At 61.6% G+C, this 21796-nt stretch overlaps 2 protein-coding genes and 1 long non-coding RNA gene across 3 annotated transcripts; 1 reads left to right on the top strand and 2 right to left on the bottom strand.

Annotated features, from left to right (window-relative positions):
• Position 1: 1 nt before the first annotated feature.
• On the bottom strand, positions 2 to 2999 carry CUNH19orf71 (chromosome unknown C19orf71 homolog). Its single transcript, XM_042693868.1, has 3 exons — positions 2390 to 2999; positions 308 to 1038; positions 2 to 186 (listed from the first exon to the last, which is right to left on the bottom strand). Exons 1-3 carry the CDS (start codon positions 2818 to 2820, stop codon positions 2 to 4), a joined length of 1347 nt encoding a protein of 448 aa, XP_042549802.1. The 5' UTR covers positions 2821 to 2999.
• Positions 1029 to 3000, top strand: LOC122119807. Its single transcript, XR_006149608.1, has 2 exons — positions 1029 to 1706; positions 1948 to 3000. It is a non-coding gene; the product is annotated as an uncharacterized LOC122119807 (long non-coding RNA).
• A 1041-nt stretch (positions 3001 to 4041) lies between these two features.
• On the bottom strand, positions 4042 to 19678 carry Fzr1 (fizzy and cell division cycle 20 related 1). The gene is made up of 14 exons (XM_042693879.1): positions 19470 to 19678; positions 8601 to 8707; positions 8197 to 8322; positions 8042 to 8105; positions 7833 to 7960; positions 7519 to 7601; positions 7104 to 7287; positions 6641 to 6706; positions 6263 to 6365; positions 5996 to 6180; positions 5605 to 5838; positions 5403 to 5507; positions 5064 to 5156; positions 4042 to 4984 (listed from the first exon to the last, which is right to left on the bottom strand). The coding sequence occupies exons 2-14, from the start codon at positions 8667 to 8669 to the stop codon at positions 4943 to 4945; spliced, it is 1482 nt and encodes a 493-aa protein (XP_042549813.1). The 5' UTR covers positions 8670 to 8707; positions 19470 to 19678; the 3' UTR covers positions 4042 to 4942.
• Positions 19679 to 21796: the final 2118 nt, after the last annotated feature.

The raw sequence follows: 21796 nt of genomic DNA, 5'->3' as shown, positions 1-21796 counted from the left end.
TTTATCGGAACGCGGGCGCGTGCGCGTGCGCATGGGGGGACCGCGGCGGCGGCGTCCCGCAGCAGGGCTCCAGGCCCCAGGTCCGCGGGGCCCGCGAGGCGTAGCGCGGCCGCTGGGCCGCCGACAGGCACGGCACGTAGTCCCACGTCCCACGCGGCTCCTCCCCGAATCGGTTCCGGTTCACAACTGGGGGGCGGGACGAGGCGAGGGCCGGGTCACCGCGCGGGGTCCCGGCCCCGCCCCCGCAGGTGCCCCGCCCCCCCCCCCCCCCCCCGCCGGCCCAGGTGACTCCGGGCGGGCGGCTCACCATAGTCTTTGCCACGCAGGAGCCTGTCCCTCCACAGCGCGCTCCCCCAGCGGGTGTTCGGGCTCTTGTACTGGGCGGGGAGCACGGGGTCGTACCACGCGTTGTCCCGCACGTGCTGAGTGTAGGCTGCGGAGGCGGGGCTGGTCAGGGCGGCGCACCGCGTGGAGGCGGGGCCTGCCCTGAGTGGACTGGGTGCCCTGTGGGCGGGGCTTCTCCCGGGGTGGGCGGGACAGCTCGCGGAGGCGGGGCCTGCCCTGAGTGGACTGGGTGCCCTGTGGGCGGGGCTTCTCCCGGGGTGGGCGGGACAGCTCGCGGAGGCGGGGCCTGTCCTGTGAGTGACTGGGTGCCGGGAGGCGGGGCCTCTCCCGAGGGTGGGCGGGACAGCTCGCGGAGGCGGGGCCTGTCCTGTGAGTGACTGGGTGCCGGGAGGCGGGGCCTGTCCCCAGGAGCAGCCTGGCCTTGGGGGTGACCCTGCGAGCAGGGGGCGCTCACCGGGGGGCAGGCCCCGCTGGCGGTGGTCCAAGCACCCGTGCCAGCGGGCGTAGGCCTCGCGGTAGGGGCTGTCCAGGGCCCGGGGCAGGTTGTACCAGGCTTCGCGGGGGTCCGAGTTGGTCAGGCCGGTGTACAACAGCTGGCCGGCGGCGTCGCGTCCCATGGGCGAGTACTTCCAGCGCGTCCCGTGCTTGATGGCCGGTGTCCAGCGAGGCCCCTCCATGAACAGGTAGTCATCGCTGAGGGGGGCCGAGGGTGAGCGGGCGGCTCTGGCCGGCCCCAGCCTCAGCTTGCCGGAATCCAGAACGGGAGTCTCCCTGAGCTTGTCCCATCCAACCCCTTAACCCGGAGGAGAGCTCTGACAGAGGGGCCGCGTGCGGCCTGGTCAGACTTGAAAGCCCTTTGGAGCACTTCCTCCAGGAAGACCCCCTGCCTGGGAGTGCCCCAGGACGCTGAGCTAGAGCGGGGTGGGTGTTGGCAGACAGGTTAAATGATATGATGTGTCTGCATCTGAAGGCAGAACCTGGCCTAGGCTGAGATCAGGAAGAGCCTGTAGAGGTGGTAAACAGCATGTGCAAAGGTCCCAGGGCAGTGTAGATGGTTAAACAGAATCTGCAGTGAACATGGGCCAAACACACTTCAGGGTTACTGAAATCTGGGGCAAGGCCCTGGGTGAATCCCAGCACAACGTATGAACTTCCCACAAAAAAAACTTTCCTGCCAGGCATGGTGGTACGGCCTCTAACCTCAATCCTTAGGAGGACTGAGTGCTCCATAGCAAGGTTGTCTCCAAATGAACCTGCACCTGGTTGTTCCTCTTTGTAGTGTTTTCTGCCATCTCCCAGAGCAGCCATGTGGGGCTGCCTTTTCCACCCGGCTTTGGATTGGTCTGAGCTTAAAAGGAAGGGTCCCTTGCTGGGCACCGGTGGCTCACACCTGTAATCCCAGCTACTCAGGAGGCTGAGATCTGAGGATCGCAGTTCAAAGCCAGCCCGGGCAGGAAAGTCCATGAGACTCATCTCCAATAAACCACTAGAAAACCGGAAGTGTGTGGCTCAAGCGGTAGAGCACTCACCTTGAGCTGAAGAGCGCAGGGACAGCGCACAGACCCAGAGTTCAAGGCCCATGACCAACCCCCCCCAAAAAAGAGGAAGGATCCCCATCACCCAGGCTGGTTTGGAACTGACCCACCTCAGCACCCCGAGGGCTGAGGTCACAGATGTGTGGGGTCCTGTCCCCCAGGCCCAGCTTCTCATTTTTGAGCTGGTGCTGGACTTGGACGCTGGGCCTTAGGCACTCTGCTTTTTTGCCAGTGGTTTACCACTTTTGAGCCATACCACCCTCCTGGCATTTAGCAGGTCAATGGCTATGAGTCTGGACTTCTCTGAACCAGCCAGGTCTGAGTAGCCTGGATGGCAGGCTGGATCCCTGGTGGGGGGGGGGGGGGGGGGGGATTTTCTTTGGGCCTGGGGAACTGAGAACAGGGCTGTCCGTGCTCCAGACCACAGGGTGGCGCTCGAGCTCCGCTCACTGCCAGAGCCCACCTAGCAGGAAGCCACACAGAGCCCCGGTGTGCTGGCGGGGACCCACCTGTGGCGAGGGGCCGGGAAGTCAACTTCAAGGGTGCCCAAGGGGACGTAGGGCCGGGCAGCCTCCCGCCTCAGGGTCTGCATGTCTGCCTCTGCATCCCAAGGCTCCGGGAAGGGAGGTACTAGGGCCACTGTTGACAGGGACAAAGGCCACCCACTCCGGTGTCCTGGCAACGGGCGGGTGGTCAGCCCTGGGCCCCGCCCTGCCTTTGTCCTCCCCCTCCCCAGCGGTGGGGAGCCACTCCAATGGCTAGGGGGCATTTGGGGCCCCTCGGCACCCTCCAGCTCTCCCGCCCTCGCCCCTCCCTGACCTAACACGGCGCTCTCAGCAGTAATGGGGAGCACTGCGCCCACCGCCGGAGGAGCACGCAGGGCACCGCACCCCCACGTGGGAACATCACACACCCAGGCACAGGAACAGGCTCGAGACATACAAAGGGCCACACCGGGCTCTGTGGATGAGAAACGTCCAGAACTGGACCTGCACAGGAAGTGGACGTGAGGGGTGGGACGGACAGGGAGGGGTCTCGGCGGCAGCTCCGGGGATGAGCTTCCTTTTGGTGATCAGGGGAAGTTCTGAAGTTCGGATTGTTATAAAACTGAATATACTAACTCCACTGAACCGGTTTACTTTTTGGCAGTATATATTGTTATGCATATTACCACAAGAAAATGTAAACACAACCACCAAGGGCTCCCGGTCGGCCCTTCTGCTTCCCCCCGGCAGCCAGGTCCCACCTAGGGGCCCCAGTCCTGCCCCGCCTGTGTGCCAGGCTCTGTCCTGCTCCAGGGCCTTGGCGTGGGCTGCAGGCTTTGTCCTTCAGCGGCCAGTCCCACAGACTAAGCCCCATCCCTCCCTCACTCAGCAGCCCCTCACCTTCTCTGCTCCCCTTGCTCACTACCACTACTCACCAACCAGACCCTCACCAGCACTTGCAGTCCCTCCTTCCCTCATGCCCGCCACGTGCCCCTCCCCACCCCTTCCTCTACACCAACAGCTACCTTCCACGACCAGCACACCACCAGGTATCCCTCCGTGAGATGCTCTGGGCAGTGCCAGGTCAGGGCCTGGCACTCTACCCAAGAGCCCTTCTGCCCCCTCACTGGGGTCAGGCCCTGTCTACACCTGTTACCTCTCTGCCACCCCAGCACAAGGACCCAGCTCAGCGCCCACAGGACGAGGCTCCTGCAGGACCCCCGCAGCGGGGCAGCTCTGCCCAGCACCTCGCCCTGCCTGGCACCTCGCTGTGCCCCGCATCCTTTGCCACCGAGCTGGCAGAGCCAGGGCAGGGCTGGGGGCGCAGCCGCGCTTTTCACTTTTTTGTGCGCAAAGTTGGCACTCGACCACTCGAGCCAGAGCTCCAACTTCTGGCTTTTTGGTGGTCCATTAGACATGAGTCTCATAGACAACCTGCCCAGGCTGGCTTCGAACCTTCATTCTTAGAACTCAGCCTCCGGAATGGCTGAGATTACTTGTGAGCCACCCGCTGGCTGGGCTTTCAACCTCAGAGAGGCGTAAGGGGTTGCACGCCAGCCATGCCCTGCGACCAGCACGCTGTGGCAGGTCAGGGATCACTGTGACCCAGGGCGGCCACCCAGCCCTGCCCGTGCCTCCAAAACTCCAGGACTGGCAACAAAACACAGAAACAGACATGAGGGAGTCACAAATACATATATACACATGCGCACAGGCGCTGGCCAGCAGGCCCCGCCCCGGCAGGAGGGGCTGAGGATGGGCACCACTGGCTGCTGGGGGAGGGAGGGGTAAGAAGACACAGGATCTGAGGTCAGGGAAGCCCCGGAAGGCTTCCAGAGGGCTGAGCGCCCTTCCCACGGCAGGCGACCGGATGGAGACAGGCAGGCGGCCGCGCACCGGGCGGGGGGAGGGAGGATGGACACACCTGGTGCCCTGGTTACTCGCGGCCCCGTGCCCACGGCGGACGCAGAGTCACACGGGCAGGGGAAGCAGAGAGGCGAACACAGGACGCACGATGGCCAAGACTCAGCGAGTTTCGCGATGACAGGTCCACCACCAGATGTGGGGGCAGCAGGCACCCACGCTGTCCCCAGCTGGCACCGAGGCTGCCTGGCAGGTGGAGCCATGGCGCTGCAGATGCCCTGGGTCCATGGCCCCTGGCTGGTGGCGGCTGACCCGTGGTCTCAGGCCAGCCTGGTGTCCAGCTGTCTGTCCGACATAGCCACGGGCAGCGGTGGCAGTGGCCCGGGTTCCAGGCAGCACCGGACAGCGCCGTGGGTCCCTGGCGTCCACTGTGCCGAGTGCTGATGGCTGGCGCGGGCCAAGGCCCCGGGGACACTGGGGGTTCGGCTCTCCAAGAAGGGTGACAACAGGGCCCGCTGCGGAGGGTCCCGTGTCCCCGCCCCAGACACTGGTGGACATGGCTCACAATCAGGCATTTAATGAGACTCTTCGGGGGTCTCCAGGCCCAGCGCCCGCCCGGCCGCCCGCCGTCTCCTCCAGGGACTGTGCGGGCGGGGACGCGGGTCCATGCAAGCTGGCAGGCGGTCTCCACAGGGACGCGCTCCGCCCGTGGGCCTATCGGATCCGGGTGAAGAGGTTGAGCACCGACACGGACTCCTGTGGACACGGGGCTCGTGAGCAGCGGCGGGGCGGCGGGGCCAGGGTGTGCGTGGGGCTGGGGCAGGGCCTGCCTTACCTTTGTCGATCGTGTTTTGCTAAAGACGTTCCAGAACCTCAGGGTCTCGTCGCCAGCCCCGGTGACGATGGCCTCCCCGTCAGGGGACATTGCCTGCGGAGAGGACAGGACAGCTGCAGGCAGCGCTGGGGGCAGAGTGGGGGGGCGCAGGGGGGAGGCGGGAGGCGCGGTCACTTTGGAGGTGGCAGCTGCGTGCCCAGGGGGAAGCAAGGCCCAGGGCCACACAGGCTGTGGGGGGGGAGCAGAATGGGGTGCCTGGCTAGTAGGGCCCACGGTGGAGGGGTGCTGCGATCGGGTGGAGGTGTGAGCGTGCCCTGCCCCCAGCCAGCGGCCACTCACCAGGTAGAGGACGCGGTACGAGTGGCCGGTGAGCTTGGCCACCTGGGTGAGGGACGGGTACTTCCACACGAGGATCTGGTTCTGTGAGTAGCCGTGCGTGCTCACCTACGGACGGGGCTGGTCAGGTTGGCTGCGGGGCGGGGACACATGGACTCACACACACAGGGCGGAGGGGCGCCCGGCTCCCCGGCTTGGCGCTCACCAGCTCGTTGGCGTGCTTGGACCAGGCGAGGTTGCACACTTGGGAACCGGTGTCGATGCACTGCAGCGGCTGGCCCGTGAGAGTGTTCCAAAAGCGGATGCAGCGGTCAGCCGTGCCGCCGCCCGACGCCAGCAGGCCGTGCTGGTGCGGGGACCAGGCGATGGCTTTCACGGCGGCCAGGTGCTCAGTATACTGCTGCACGGGGCTCAGGCTCGAGTGGTTCCAGACCAGGAGCTGCGGGCACAGGCGGTGAGGCCCTGGCCCAGCAGGAGGCGCAAGCCCCCAGCCTCCCCAGCTCCCCCCCCAACCCCCCGCCGAGCTGCAGGGCCGGGCTGCCTGGTGCACCCCACCATGCCCAGCCTGTGGGGACGTCCCCGGGCTCCGGCCATACCTTGTTGTCGTTGCCCCCCGAGGCGAGGAGCTGGTGGTCGGTGGACCACTTTAGGCCGCAGACCTCCTGGCGGTGGCCCTGCAGCCGCCGCTCCGACTGCAGGGGTGGGGTGCGGATGTCCCTCTGCAGGATCATGCGGTCGCGGCTGCCCGATGACAGCTGCTCGGCGTTCCAGGCCAAGGCCCCTGCAGCGGGAGGCGGGAGGCAGGGTGAGCGGGTCAGGGCCGGGCCCACCTGCAGCCCGCCGCACCACGCCAGACTCCTTACCAACGCGTGCCGTGTGGCCCTCCAGCATGGACAGCTTCTTCCCGGCCGCCGCGTCCCAGATCTGCACGAAGCCCTTGTGCGTGCCCACGGCCACCAGGTTCCCCTGAGGGTGACAGAGGCCAGGCGTGAGGCTCCGGTGCCACCCAGTACCCAGCAAGGGGGGCAGTGCTCCGCTGACGCCCCGGGGCCTCCTCACCATCTAGGATGTGAGCAGGTAGAGGTACCGTCCGCCCCCCCCCCCCCCCGACTGTGGGGCCCTGTGGGCTGCAACCCTGCCGTAGACTGTGGCACCCCACAACGAGCAGCCCTATGCTCAGGCTGGGGGGTGAGCACCCCGGGGAGGGCTCCAGATGGCACGCTGGGTTCCCCGGCACTCACCCGCTCAGACCAGCCTACTGACGTCACCGAGTCCCCTTCCACGGAGAGGTCACAGAGCCGGGTCACCTGGGGGCAGAGGGCATGTGAGACATGTCCCCATCCCGTTACTTGGCACCAAGGGGCCACAGGTACCATCTGGCACCCTGCGATTCTTGGGATGACACAGGTCAGCAAGGAGAGGAGAATGAAGGAGTGGGGGGACAGGGGTACTGGGGTGAGGAGTCCCTCACTTTATCTCAGAGGCCAGTGTTGAGTGGTGGCCCCTGCCAAGTTGGGCCTCAGCCAGGCGTGGTGGCCACAGGGAGGGACATGTGGGGCATGCCACCATGGCTGGCAGCCTGGGCTGAAACACAGCAGACGCTGAGCGCCCCCAGAGGGCAGCGGGGGGCTGCCATGCCCCACCCAGCCCTGGGGCCCCAGAAAAGCTGATCCCTCCCCGCCAGAGCCCACGGCAGGCACCTACCTGGCTGGTACAGGCACTCCACAGGTAGACGCAGGTGCCCAGCCCCACGCTGAGCACGTTGAGGGACGACCAGTCCACCAGGTTCAGGTAGAAGTCGTCCTGCAGCTCGGGCGCGTCCAGCACCTTGAAGGGGATCTTGGAGATCTTGCGCGTGGGTTTCCGTGGGGAGCGCAGCAGCTTCTGACTGTGGAGCAGGGGCCTGCGGCTTTCTGCCCATGCGCGGAAGCACCGCCCCGCCCTGCCTGGGGCCCAGCCCTGCTTCTCTGCTCATCACCTCATCCCAAATCTGCAGCTTGCCGTCCTGGGCTTCCGCCACCCCGTTCTTCCGGGGCTGCTGTCTGGGGGTCCTTGGGCCACTGGGTGGGCTTCTTCACTGTCTGCACCGGGCCCCCACCCGCCGAGGGCCCCGACTCACCTCTTGTTACTGACGGGGGATAAGGAGTAGGGGGATACGTCGTTGCCGTCATCGGGGCTAGAGCGCTTGGCGCTGAGGGAGTACTGGGGACAGAAGACACCTGCTCAGGGGATGCCAGGGCTTGGGGGCTTCACACCCAAACCCAGAGCACCCGAAAGCATGGAATCGGGTGGAGACTGAGCAGAGACTGCCCAGGCCTTTGCCCATGGGCTTCCCCAGCAACTGTGGTTCTGGCCCTGGCCACGTGGGCTGGTGTTAGGGCCACGCCTGACGGGAACCCGTGCAGCAGAGGACAGGGCCCACGCGCGGCTCACCGTGAACAGGCCTTTCCTCTCGGGAGTGGACGGCTGCAGCCGTCGGTCCTCCGTCTGTGGGTCCTGCACCTTCTCGATGCCGGCGCCCAGCAGCTCGTTCTTCAAGAGGGCTGAGTAGGCCAGGCCGTCTGTGGGCGACAGCGTGTGAGCCGGGTGGACGGGACCGTGGGGCTGGGGGCGTGGGGTGGCAGCTCAGGCGGGCAGCTTACCCTTGCCGTTGTCCGAGGTGGCGTCCTTGGCTTTCCGGTTCTGGCTGGGAGATTTGTCATTTTCCTGCAGGGGAGGAAGTGCAGGGGTAAGGCTCCGAGGGAGGATGGCCCCCCAGGCACCCCAGTCTGCCTGCCACAGAGGCGCTGCCCCTCACATTGATCCTGTGGAAGTTCACGCTCCAGTTGGCGCCGGCGCGCGAGGGGATGAAGCGGTCCCCGTGCTTGCTGGGGGAGGACACCGGGGAGTTGGCTGGTGTCAGGGTCCTCCGCACCTCCGACACCTGGAAGGGAAGGCGCTGGCTTCAGCCCCCGGGCCTGTCCAGGAAACAGCAGGGGCGGGGGAGGGGGGGGGAGGGGGGGCGGGGAACGGAGCCCATGGCCTGGGCAGGGGAGGTGGGCAGGACCTCACCACCCTTGCTGCCCTCCTTCCTACCGGTGTGGATGCAGGCAGGGCCTGATCCTAGCTCAGTGTTGGTTACGCCAGGTCACGGTGGGACCCCCCACCCTGCAGACTCACACAGGGCATACCCCCCCCCCCCCCCACTCTGCACAGACTCACACAGGGCATGGTGTTCTCATTCTGGATGACGATCTGGCGTAGCAGCCTCCGCTCGTAGTCCTGGTCCATGGCCGGGCGGGGCGGGGCGGGACTCCAGCCAGGGCAGCCTGGGAGGAAGGGCAGGGGTCAGTGAGGTGACCGTGGGGACAAACTAGCTGCTGACCTCCAGGGCTGGGAGGGCAGGTGGCACTGGAGGGGGACAAGTGGCAGCACTGTGGCTCCAAGCCATAGCCCCTGGCCCACGTGTGCCCTACAAGTGCGGGGCCAGCGCGCCTCATCTCACACCTGACGGCTGAGGGCCAGGGCCTTGCAGTCAGCCCAGCGGGATGGGGTGGGGCGGGGGCATGCGTGCGTGAGCGCACGCGTGCGTGTGTGGGAGGCTGGGAAGTGCCATCAGTGGGGGAAGAACACCGGAGAGAGGAGCACTGGCCTGGGAGCCAGGCAGGGTGGACGATGCTCAGGGATGGTGCTATGGTGCCACCAAACGTAGCACAGGGCCACAGCAGACACCTTCTGAATGAGCGCCCGTGGCTCCCTGTCCACTAAACAGAGGTGCAGGGCAGACACCACCCCACTCCCAACGTGGGAATAACAGCTGTTGCCTGGAGGCCCTGAGAACACACTGGTTCTCTTGAGACCCCTGCTGCCCTCCCGCCTACACACCCTGAATCTGCAGCTGGATGACCCCCACTCACTGAGCTCCACACTGACCCTGGAGAAACTAAATAGGCGAATGGGCACTGGTGGCTCACGCCTGGCATCCTGGCTACTCAGGAGGCTGAGATCTGAGGTTTGTGGTTTGAAGCCAGCCCAGGCAGAAGGTCCCCACAAGACTCTTATCTCCAATGAAACCTTCAAAAGCCGTAGGTGGCTCTGTGGTTCAAGTGGTAGAGCACCAGCCTTGAGCTGAAAGAGGCTTGGGGACAGTGCCCAAGCCCCGAGTTCAGGCCCCACAACCAACAACAACAAAAGGCGACTGTTTGATGACCATCTCTCTCCTGGAGCTGTTTGAGAACAGCCCTAGGTCGCACCAGCGTGGTCTCCCCGGTCCTCGCCTGTCCATCGCCTCGGAACAACGTGGTACCTGAGGAGCTGCGCAGACCCACGGCCCCTCCTCACCCCAGATGGCCTCTGCCAAGTGCCAGGGCCACGGCTGGAGCGGGGCTGGGCCCCAACCAGGCAGAGGTGAGGGGCAAGACCTGCAGGACGGCAGCCATGGCTGGCAGCCCCTCCCATAGTGCCGCTGTGAGCACAGGTACGGAGGAGGAAGGGGGCTCCTGGCTGGGAGTGAGTGTCCCCCAACGGCTGCTGTGGCAGGTCCCCCAAGCCTGCACCCACTCCCGTGTCCCCAAGTCCTGAGTGTGCGCGCTGAGGGGATGCTGCCAGGATAACACCCCGCTTCTGGTCCACTGGGCTGCGGCCGCAGGCAGTGCTGACAGCCAGGCCGCCTCTCCCTTCGCAGGATGCACCCCACCCACACCAGCCTAGGCCCCAGGGCACCCCAAGGGCACGGCGATGCCTGTTCTGGCAGACACCACGTTGGGGGCAGCGTCCCGACAGACCGTATCGAGAGCTCAGGGCCAGTGGTAAATGCCCACCTGGCCACACGCCTGAGTGCCTGCTGGGTAGCAGAGCAAGATTCACTATTCCAGAAAGTTCCTTCCTCCTCCCAGGGCGCACTCCTGGGCCTGCTGCCAGCGGGATCAGCTCAGGTGCTGGAAGGCCCTGGTGCAGAGCTGCTGGGGGAGCCAAGCTCGCTGACCACGGCCTCCGCGGTCAGAACGAAGGGTCTCTCAGGTGACTCGGGGCCCTGCGCCAGCACTTGTGGGAGGGAACCAGAGCGCATGCCCAGGTCAGAAGCAGCTCCAGGGCCAAGCAAGACACTGCAACCGCGAGCCCAGCGCACAGGAGGCTGAGCCCCAGCTTGCGGACCCCACAGCCAACGCCAGGGAGTGGGGCTCCTTTAGAAGCTGGGGCAGGAGCATCATCACAGAGACGGGGGGTCCCCATGGGGGCCCCCAGCCGTTACCACAGGCACCGTCCCAGAGGGACTTCAATGAGGCCGCAGGGAGGGTGCGCAGGCTCTCCTTCCTGCATCCTTTAGAGGCACACCCCTGCTCCCCCCCCCCCCCCCCCCCCGCACCGACACAGGACCAGGCCTTCTCAGTCAATGGAGTATGTCTGTAATGCAAACTTAGGTCCAGGACTGGAGATGTGGCTTAAGAGGCAGAGCACCTGCCACATACGAGGCTCCCCAGTTCAACCAAAACAGAAGGAAAAATAAAAGGGGTGTGCGTACTATGAGCTGAATGGTTTGCGTGCTACCCTGGCCCTCAGGAGGCAGGCCAGTCATGGGTTCTAGCCCAACCTGAGCCATATTTGAAGACCCTGGCTTAAAACCAAACAGGATGAGTGCTGGGAAGGTGGCTTAGTGGTAGAGCGTTTGCCTTGCATGCATGAGGCCCTGGGTTCGATTCCTCATAAGCAGAAAAAGCCGGAAGTGGCGCTGTGGCTCAAGTGGTAGAGCGCTCACCTTGAGCTGAAGAGCTGAGGGACAGCGCCCAGGCCGAGTTCAAGCTCTATGACCACCACCAACAAAGCAGGTTGATATGGCACCGAAACTTGCTTATTTCATATGGTGAGTAGAGAGTTCCGGGACCTCAAGTGGTATTTGCACGTCACATCACACCCCCTTCCCATGTAAATTTTTGGTGCTGGTCCTGAGGCTTGAACTTAGGGCCTTAGCACTGTCCCTGAGCTTTTGTGTTCAAGGCTAATACTCTACCACTTGAGCCACAGCTCTATTTCCAGCTTGTGGTTAATTGAAGAGAAGAATGTTAGAGACATTCAAACTGAGACCCTCAGATCTCACCCTCGGTCTCACATCCCAGTAGCTAGAATTACAGGTGTAAGCCACTGGTACCTAGCCTCCCATCATATACTTTTTTTTTTTTTCTTTTTGGTAGGTAGGTCATAGGGCTTGAACTCTGGGCCTGGGCGCTGTCCCTCAGCTCTTCAGCTCAAGGTAAATGCTCTACCACTTGAGCCACAGCGCCACTTCTGGGTTCCTGATGGTTAATTGGAGATGAGTGTCACAGACTTTCCTGCCCAGGCTGGCTTCCATCCGTGATCCTGAGATCTCGGCCTCCTGAGTGGCTAGGATGACAGGTGGGAGCCACAGTAGCTGGCTCCATATACATTTTAATTGTTTTTGGGTGGTACACAGGGTAGACCCCGGGGCCTGACACACACAGGCAAGCACACACCACAAAGCTTCCAGCTCCGATGCAGTCTTTTTTTGTGAATCTAGGACTGGTTGACTGAAGGGTGTGGGGTTCCCACAGTCTAACTGGTACAATCTACAACTGGGAGCGGGCACCCATCTGCCTCTGAGGAGTTGGGCCCCAGACTTCGACCCGGGCGGCTAAGAGCCAGGAGCGTGGCCAGTCTGCGGTGATCCTCCGCAGCCAGCCGGCTGCAGGTGCAACAGAAGGTACGAAGGACTGTGAGGCACAGCAAGCATCAACATCCAAAATAAACCCACCCTTGCTGCCCACAGGGCAGGAGGCCAAACTGGCCAAAGGCCTAACCAGTGGTTCTCAGCAGGGCCCGGGCAGGGGCAGAACACTTTCCTGCAGGGATGCAGCGTGGTTGCTGCAGGCTGGGGATGGGATGGACACGTGGTACACACAGTTCTACTGGGGCTGCTGAGACTCTGGCAACTGCTTTCCAAAGCAGAGGTGCAAGCCCTTTTTGGCACAGGTTTGGTGTTTCTACCTCTCAGGCACAAAGGGCAGACACCCCTGTGGCAGCTCGCAGGAGCTGAGCATGGCAGAGGAGGCGCGGGAGCCCTGCCGGCTCGGTGATCTGCAGGTAGAGCAGGGGGCATGGGGACAGGGTCAGGCGGCAGGGCCTGCTGGGGGAGGAAGCAGGCCGTTCATTTTACTTGAGCTCTGTCAGAGCCATTTTAGTGGTTCACACAAACCCCAGGACAGCAGGCCAAGGAGCCTGCGCTGTTCTGCTCCCCAAACTTAACAATGATCACAGAGACCCCACAACACCGGGTGGCTGAGTGCCAGCAGGACCGAGCCTTAGGAATGGCCCTAGGCGGCTGCTCACTGTGGGGTCTGCCACTGCCTATGGCCTCTGGAGTTACCCCAAGGTCCCCAGAGTATTCACCACCACAGCCACACCTTCTGGACACGTGCTCACAAGCTTCACCTGCTCCCTTGGGGGTGGGTACCCCATGGTCACTCGGCACACCTGGGTGAGGACCCCTGCACACCCCACCTCATGAGTCAGGCCCACTGAGGTGGCTCAGCAGGCCTGGCATCTGGCATGCCTGCCAACCATGGCCGCTGTTCTGGGCCCTTCCTGGCTCCAGATTCAGGTCCCCATTTCTATGTGCTCCCCCTCACTAGACACAACCCCAAGTGATGCTGGCCATGTATGCAAGGGCCTGTCCCTGTCACTCAGGGTTGGGGGCAGAGTGCTGTGTGGAGGGGTGGAAGGCTGGGCCTTCACTCTGCAGAGATGGGCGGGGGGGGGGGGGGGGGTGGAGACCCTGTTCCAGGGCAAGGCTTTCCACCTCTAGGGGTTTCATGCCAAGCCCCCGGATGTGGACCAGAAGCCCTGTAACAGGAGGCGGCTGCTCACACGGGGCCAGGCCCTTAGCAGCTTGGGAATGGAGTTGGGGAGGCGTCCAGGTGCCGCCTGAACCCCCAGAAGCACAGTGCCCTGTTCCTCAGGCTCTGGGCACACTTCCTCTTCATCACTGCTCATCCTGAAAAACTGGTCCCTGCCGCGCAGGGTCTCAGCTTCGAGGAACAAGAGGAAATGACACATGGCAGCGCAGGCCTGCGGTGACTCACCGGGGGCAGCTGGGGCCTCGTGGTGGCCCTGAGATGGCTTAGGCCTGGGCACCTCGATTCTGTGTGGGCATCCTGGGGCCTCCCTGGCCTCCCCGCTCCATGCCGAGGCCTCTGGGACAAACCCCACATCCCAGACATCACCAAGGTCCTGTGGAGGCCAGGTCACCCCCAGGTGATGGCGGGGGGGGGGGGGGGGGGGGAGGGGGCACATGGAGCCACACGGGTCCTGCAGCACTGCGTGGCCCGGGCAGCTCGGGTGAGGCAGAGCAAGCGCTCAGCTTTACTTGGCTCCTTCCTCTGTGTGGCCCTTGCCACAGGCCTGCAAGCAGACCAGGACCCAGCGCAGGACAGGGACGGGGAGGCCACGCTGGGGAGCGACAGACCCCAGCTCTCCAGAGGGGGCGGGGGTGTGGTCTGGTTCTACCTGGGATCATCGGTCCAATTACGGACTAGGTGACCAATGGCCGTGGACAGACTCTCAGGAGCCTCGTGCTGTGAGGTCACCAGGTGTGGGTCCTTCAGGGACGGGGAGGGGTCACTCTGGGTGGCCCTGGCCTGTGGGCCATCCCCAGCTATTCCCCCAGGGTCTAGGGGGTTGGTGCCAGATAAGAAGGATCCAACAGAAAATGGGGAGTTACCCAATTTGCTGCACACATGGGATGGGATCTTGGGGTGTGGTTCTAGGCTAGGCAAGCACGCTTCCACTGAACCACGCCCCCTACGCCCCCTGGCCTTTACTATATTAGCTTTTGTCAGTCATCAGCCTTGAACTCAGGGCCTGGGCGCTGTCCCTGAGCTCTTCAGCTCCAGGTGAGCGCTCTAGCACTTGAGCCACAGCGCCACTTCCAGTTCTCTGGTGGTTCATTGGAGATAAACGTCTCACAGACTTTCCTGGCTCAGGCTGGCTTTGATCCGCCATCCTCAGATCTGAGTCTCCTGAGTAGCTAGGATGACAGATGTGAGTCACTGGCACCTGGCTGGTCTTTGTTTTTACATTTTGTTTCCGACACACCTTAAATGCCCAAGATCCTCCTGCCTCTCCTTCCCAGTGTTGGCACAGGTCCATGTGGATTTGGGGGGACCTTCCCATCTTGCTCTCCCACCTGTGCTACCAGCTACCTGCCCCCCATTCCTCACATGCTCAGTAGGGTATCCAGCCCATGCCTCCCGCAGAGCCACAGCCCCACCACACCACTGACTGACTCCATCCTGCCCCTCCCTCCCACGGGAATGTCCACAGCGTGCTCAGGTGCATGGTAGAGGGACCGGGGCTGGGTCTGAACCCACACTGCCTCTCCCTGGAGGTCACCTTGTACCCCGTGTCTCTTGGCTCAAAGTTCAGAGGTGATACGAGCCTAATGCCCACGGCCTCCCTGCCGGGGGTTCCCATCTTGGGACAGAATGGCTGCTCTAACCCCAGGCACTGACCCCAACCTTAGGGAGACCCTAGGTTTCTGTCCCCAGCCTGCACCAGTGGCCTTGTTTGACTGGGTGCCTTGGGGTCGGAAGCAGCCCGCACAGACACAGCCACACAGGCAGGGGGCGCTCACCAGCATGGAAAGGCTTCAGAAAGACGGGCCAACGGGGAGGCCCTGGCATGGCAGGGACTGGGCCACCCTGGCACCACGGAGCACAGGGGGCCCAGGGGAGACCTAGCACGCTCACCACCGGACTCCCCACCCAGCCGTGGGGGAGGGGGCTGAGTAGCACCCCTAGTGGCCACACACCCAGGCCAGGCACTCCCCAGCCTCAATACCCACATGTCCCTGATGTGGCCAGGGCCAGGGTGGGTACGGGAGCTGGGGCTGACCACCACCAAGGCAATGGCACCCTTGCACCCTTCCAAGCAGTGTGTGGGTGTCGGTGCGTGTGTTCCAGGGACCAGCGCCTCACCCAGGCCCTGCCCTGGGGGACCAGCCCCACACTGCGGTCCAGGCACCGCCAGGGGCCGAGGTGGGGAGCCAGGAGAGGCACATGATCACCTGTAAGCCATAGGAATGGACGCTCCCCAGTCCTCAAATACAGCAGGACATGGAGAGGAGGGTTGGGGTGATGATGGTGGTGAGGAAGGACAGACTTCTGTTAGGGGAGGTGGGAGGCAGCGAGCAGCACGCGCTGAGCAGCAGTCAAGGGCCTTTACATCCCCCAACAGGGTCCTGGCTCAGAAACCTGTGCCTCACTGCCCCAGTGGCTGGGCTCATCACAGGCAAGGCAGAAGCAGCTCAGTGTGCAGAGAGAAACACGCACACCGCACACGGTCACTCCCATGCTGGAGTACTATGCAGCCAGGAACAGGAAGAGGCTGTGACCTAGGCTACAGCGTAAAGGGAAGCTGAGGCCACTGTGGTCAGTGAGAGAAGACACCAAAGGCCCCGGCGCATCTGGCTCCACTGATAGAAAATGTCCAGAACAGGCGTATCTAAAGACAGGAGGAGAATTCACTGAGGCCAGGTGCTGGGGAGGGGCGATGTGACTGCTCATGGGCACAGGGCTTCCTTTGGGTGACAGCTCTGGAAGTGGGTAATGGTCAGAGCAACACAGAGCAATACAGGTATGGCCAGCGGCAGTGGCTCACACCTGCAATCCCAGCCACTCAGGAGGCTGAGATCCGAGAATCCCAGTTTAGACCAGCCAGGGCAAAAGGTTTACAAGACCCTATCTCAACTAACAGCTGGACACAGGGGTGAGTGCCCATCATCCCAGCAATGAGGAAGCCATAGGAGCTTCCCAAGGAGCTGGCCAAGGAGGGGGTAGGAGGTGGGAATAAGACCTGTCTGAGAAATAACTAAAGCACAAAGGGTTGAAATGTAACTCAGGTGGTAAAGCACCTGCCCCAGCATGTGAGGCCCTGAGCTCAAACTTCAGTACCACCAAAACAAACAAAAAATCTGAACTGTACTTTTTTTTTTTTTTTTTTGGGGGGGGGGGGTCAGTCCTGGGGCTTGAACTCAGGGCCTGGGCGCTGTCCCTGAGCCACTCTGAGCTCAAGGCTAGCGCTCTACCACTTGAGCCACAGCACCACTTGCAGCTTTTTCTGTGTATGTGGTACTGAAGAATCAAACCTAGGGCTTCATGCATGCCAGGCGAGCACTTTACCACTAAGCCAAATGTCCAGCCCCCTGAACTGTAATTGTTTTGGTGTGTGGCCGTGAGATTCAATCTGCCTAAAGCTGTTGGCAAGGAAAATCTAGAAAACAAGTTGAAGACGTGAGGGGAGCAAGGGAAGCTTTGTGGAGGGCGGCAGCTGCTCGTGCAGAGCTGAACCACCAGGTGCTGCTGGGCTGGGGAAGATGCGAGGCTCTCTGGGCTGTAGCCCCACCATGGTACAGTCTGGAAAGGTGCTGACCTTGGTCTCCCAGGCAGACACTGCTGCCAGAGTGATGAGAAGAAGGCCCCTGGCAGAGCCGGGCGCTGGTGGCTCACGCCTGTAATCCTAGCTACTCAGGAGGCTGAGATCTGAGGATCGCGGTTCAAAGCCAGCCCAGGGAAGGAGAGACGGTGAGACTCCTATCTCCAATAAACCACCAGAAAACCAGAAGTGGCGCTGTAGCTCAAGTGGTAGAGCACTCGCCTTGAGCTGAAGAGCTGAGGGACAGCGCCCAGGCCCAGAGTTCAAGCCCCACGACTGACAAAAAAAAAAAAAAGAAGGTCCCTGGCAGCCACAGGGAAGAGCCAAATACTCCCCTTCCGTCCGTCTGTCTGTCCCCAATAGAGGGCCTGATGCATCCTGTCCCTTGTCCCTCAGGTGCACGTGATGGGGAGGGCTACGGGGCACTGGGTGACATCAGTCATTGTGGAGGGCAGGTGGCTGGGTGGGCACCCTTGCCAGCCCTCAGAATGGTCTAGAGCAGCTCCCCTGCTCCTGGGCACTGTGGGTAGCAGGCTGGGTTGTTGGTCGCTGGGCATGCTGAGTCCTACAGCGTGCTGGGCAGTGCCCTGCCTCCACCCACTGCAGGCCAGCAATTCCCCGCTGTGGCAATCACACATGTCCCCAGGCATGGCCTTGGGTGCCCTGAGGGCAGAATTGGCCCAACTCTAGGACAAAGGCCTCACCGGGTGGTATGGTAAAAGAATAAGTCCCTCCATCCCTGAGTCCCCAGCACTGGCCCCAAACACAATGACTTTGTGTTGTGTCCCTCCCCATGACCGACCAACCCACCCTGAAGCCCTGAGGACTGAAAACACACCCGCCAGGAGCCCCGGCACCCTTACCAGCTCCAGACAGTTCTGGTGAGAGATGGATGTGCCAGGAACACCCTCCGGCCCACCAGGAAGACCTGCCAGCCTTTTCCTTTGTCTGTTTTTGAACCCTGACCTCCAGATCCTCCTGCCTCAGCCTCCTGAGGGCTGGGATGACAGGCACATGCCCGGGCATAAGGCTTTTTTTTTTTTTTTCATCTGCTCTGCAGTGGCTGGGTCTCTACACCCAAACAAACCCAGCCCCAGGCAGGGCGGGTCTGACTCCCCGGAGCACAGCAACATGGGGAGACACCGCAAAGGGACAAGCCTCTACGCCAGAGCTGGAAGACTAGAACCCCAACTTGGGAGGGAGAACCAGAGGCATTCCCGCAGCCCCTGCAGCATGGGGCCTGCCCTTTGCCCTCCTTCGCCCACTGCAGGGCCTGGCACACCTGCTTCCCCGCTTCCCCTTCTCAGCCCAGAGAGAAGCAACAGACCAGTATGAACAACATACAGCACCTTAGGTGCGGGTGGGAGGGGGGGGGGGGGGGGGGAACAGGCCACCACCTCCACCAGGAAAACCACACACAATGGACAGAGGTCCTAGGCACAAGTCCTAGGCCCTGTTGGGGGGAGGCATCATCAGACTCCACAAGAGACTAAGTCCTGATTCCAAAAGCATCCTGGCATCTCCCCTTAATTCTTCATTAAGCAAATCACTCTCATTCACTCAGAGCACAGGCAGAAGTTGGGGAGGGGGCTGCGGCCTCACCAGCCAGAGGTATGAGGTCATCACATGAAGGATGGGGGTTTCTGCTTCCAACACAGACAGGTGCCCAGAACCAAGAAAGGAGTTTTAGGTGGAGAAAACCGGAAGCAAATTCATTTCTTAAGCACTGGATTAGGGACAGTGGGGGAGCGGGAGGGAGGGGGTCACCACCGGCACATTTCACATTTTCACATACAGGAGCGCTAAGGTTTGTGTCTGGAATACAGCCAGGATGGAGGTTCCGATCTGAAGGGCAGGGGAGTGGGTACTTCACAGACCCTCTCAGGTTTGGGTGGGTCACGGAACAGATGGAAGAGCTGGATACTGGGGGTGGGGTGGCTGAAGTGGGCTGACATAGCCAGAACAGTGGGGAAGCAGAAATCAGAGGTGCCCAAAGGAATGGGGGGGGAGATACAGATGTTCATTCATTCATATCTTGGGGAGGGTCACGGTGTGACTTTGGGCATCCTGGCCAGGCCAAGTCCATACCCAGGAGTCCCGATGTTTCTGATCTCTGGGACTCAGATGATATTTTCTTGGGGACACTCGGGTCTAGGGGTGCAATGTAAGTGTGGGGGGGGCAGGGTCTGGGCGGGGAGCGTTGGAATTTGGAAGTCCACTTTACAGGGGACTTGACAGACCGGAGAGAGGAGCGACGGGGTGAAGGGCACGGGCCAGCCGGGTCCACACCTTTGGGGGAGGGGAGCGGCCAGAAGGGGTCCCCCGGCTTGTCTTTAGGGAGGGGTGTGACTTTTTTTCTTAAAGGATGCTGGGTGCTGGTAACGGAGGAAGGGGTCTGTGGGGGTGGGGGTTCGGAGGTGAGGGGTTATTTTGGGCCTGACCTGGGGGGGGGATGTTCGAATTCGGGGGGGGGTCAGGGCGAGAGACGCTGAGGTCACCGGGCCCGGCGCAGCCTGGGGGTGCGGGGTGACATCCCGAGGGACCGGCTGCTCCGGGAAGGGGCTGGGCCGGGGGCGGGGGTCCCGGCGCGGCGGCCGGCCGCCGCCTCGGGCCCCGGGGGGCGGGTCCCGCCATCCCCGGCCGCCTCACCTGGCTCGCTCCCGTCGCCCGCTGGCTCCCGCCGGCCCCGCCTCTCCCGGCGCCGCGCCGCACCTGCCTCGGGCTGCCGCAGTTTCACCAGAGCCGGCAGCCGCCACCACTGACGGGATCCCGGGAATCCGCGGTTCCTAATATGGCGGCGCTTCGCTAGTCCGCGGCTTCCCGGCTCCCTCCTTCGGCCGCGCGCGCCCGGACCGCCGAACGAGCGCGTTCCCGAGCGCCGGCCACGCCCCCACGCCGGCACGCTGGGTGCCGCGGCTCGGCTCGGCCACGCCCCCTCGCGCGCCCCAGGCTGCTCCCGCCCCGCCCACTCCCCGCTGGTGCGCCTGCGCGCGTGGAGCATCTCGGGAGGACGTGACGCCTCCGAGGATTCGAATCAATACAGGAAGAGCGGCACCACGCGTTGCCAAGGGCAACCGCGGGCGGAAGGGGGACTGGGGGGGAGGGCGCCGGCTGCGGGAAGAATGGGGAAAACAGCGCTGCGGGTTGGAGGGAGTGGCTCCTATTCACTGGAGGACTGTCGCGTGGAGCTGTACACACACGCACGCACACACACACCCCGCCCGAGGGTGGACCCACAGGGTAGACCCGGACCAGTCACACCGGGTGTGATAAACACCGATGGAATCCACGCCAACCCTGCTGCTGAGCCATTCATTCATTCCCCCCTGCAATCATTCGGCCTCCAAGCGCTCCAGACGCCGCGAGGAACGAGTCAGATTAAAGATCCCTGCTTAAAGATGAGTGGGAAAGTTTGGACAGGGGATGTAATAGGCAGCGGGTTTAAAAAAGAGTCTATGAAAATGGCCTGGGAACCGGTAGCTCACGCCTGTCATCCTAGCGACTCAGGAGGCTGCTCTCTGAGAATCACGGTTTGAAGCCAGGGGCAGCAATTCATTAGCAGAAAGCCAAAAGTGGAGCTGCTCTTCAAGGGGTAGGGGGCTAGCCTTGAACAACAGCAACAATAAAGCTCAGGGACAGCACCCAGGCCCTGAGTTCAAGCCCCAGGACCTCTTAACCCCCCCCCCAAAAAAATTATGTGACTAGATATTCTGGAGGATATGCAAAAATATCCTGCTCACACAAACCATTCAACTTCATTAGCATTTACAGAAATTCAAATTCAAAACACAAGGAGATACTGGCTCAAACCTAGTAGGATGGCTTTGATTCAAAACCAATCAGAATGAACAGAAAAAAAAAACAAGGGTGGGGATGATGAGTGTGGACAAAGATGTGGGGGAAAATACAACTGTCCTACGCAGCTGTAAAACACTGTCGATTTTGAGAAAAACATTCTGGCAGTTCCTCAAAAAGTTAAATATAGAACTACTGTATGACACAGCTGTATTACAGTAGGTATCCACCCGCCTGAGAGAAATAAACACAGACATGCCCAGAAAAATTCCTCCACTGTGCAACTGGCTGAAGGAGTCCAAAAACACAAATAACTCAAACACCCAGTTACAGATGAATGGGTAGAGCTTTGTTCATACAATGGAACTTTATTTCACAATATAAAGGAATGAGGCTCTGATGATAACAGGCCTCAACATAGATGCACCTTGAGGACATTGCTTTCAGAAAGCCAGATGTAAAAGGCTGAGAACTGTAGGAAGCCATTAATGAATCCATTGAGATAGGACTAGGTAGTAGCTACTATCTTGAATGGTGACAATAAAGAATATGTTAGGCTGGTTGCTGGTGGCTCATCTCAGGAGACTGAGATCTGAGGATTGCAGTTCAAAGCCAGCCAGCTGAGGCAGGAAAGTCTGTGAGACTTTAATTTCCAGTTAACCTCCAGAAAACTGGAAGTGGAGTTGTGGCTCAAAGTGATAGACTGCTAGCCTTGAGCAAAAGCTCAGAAACAGTGCTCAGGCCATGAGTTGAAGAGCGCAGGGACAGAGTTCAAGCCCTATGACCGACAATAAATAAGTGAATAAATAAATACTTTGTGAAGTAGGTCTTTCTGATTTTTGTTTTGTTGTTTTGTTTTGCAGTACTGGGAATGGAGCCCAAGGCCCCGCCATGGGGGCCACACACACCCCTTTTTTTTTTTGGTCGTTGGTGGGGCTTGACTTCTGGGCTTGACTGTGATCTCTCAGCATTTCAGCTCCACTTCTGGTTTTCTAGTGGTTTATTGGAGATAAGGATCTCACAGACTTTCCTGCCAGGGCTAGCTTTGAACTGTGATCCTCAGATCTCAGCCTCCTGAGTAGCTAGGATTACAAGCATGAGCTACCCCATTTTTAGATCTGATTTCTCTTCTCCTCAGGCCAGATATCTGACTCAGTAATAGGTTTGTAATGTAACAGTGG

Source organism: Dipodomys spectabilis, unplaced genomic scaffold (assembly GCF_019054845.1).
Source record: "Dipodomys spectabilis isolate Male_0828 unplaced genomic scaffold, ASM1905484v1 ptg000173l, whole genome shotgun sequence".
Taxonomy (NCBI): domain Eukaryota; kingdom Metazoa; phylum Chordata; class Mammalia; order Rodentia; family Heteromyidae; genus Dipodomys; species Dipodomys spectabilis.
The sequence above is the reverse complement of the archived record's forward strand: the minus strand, read 5'-3'. Positions and strand labels throughout refer to the sequence as shown.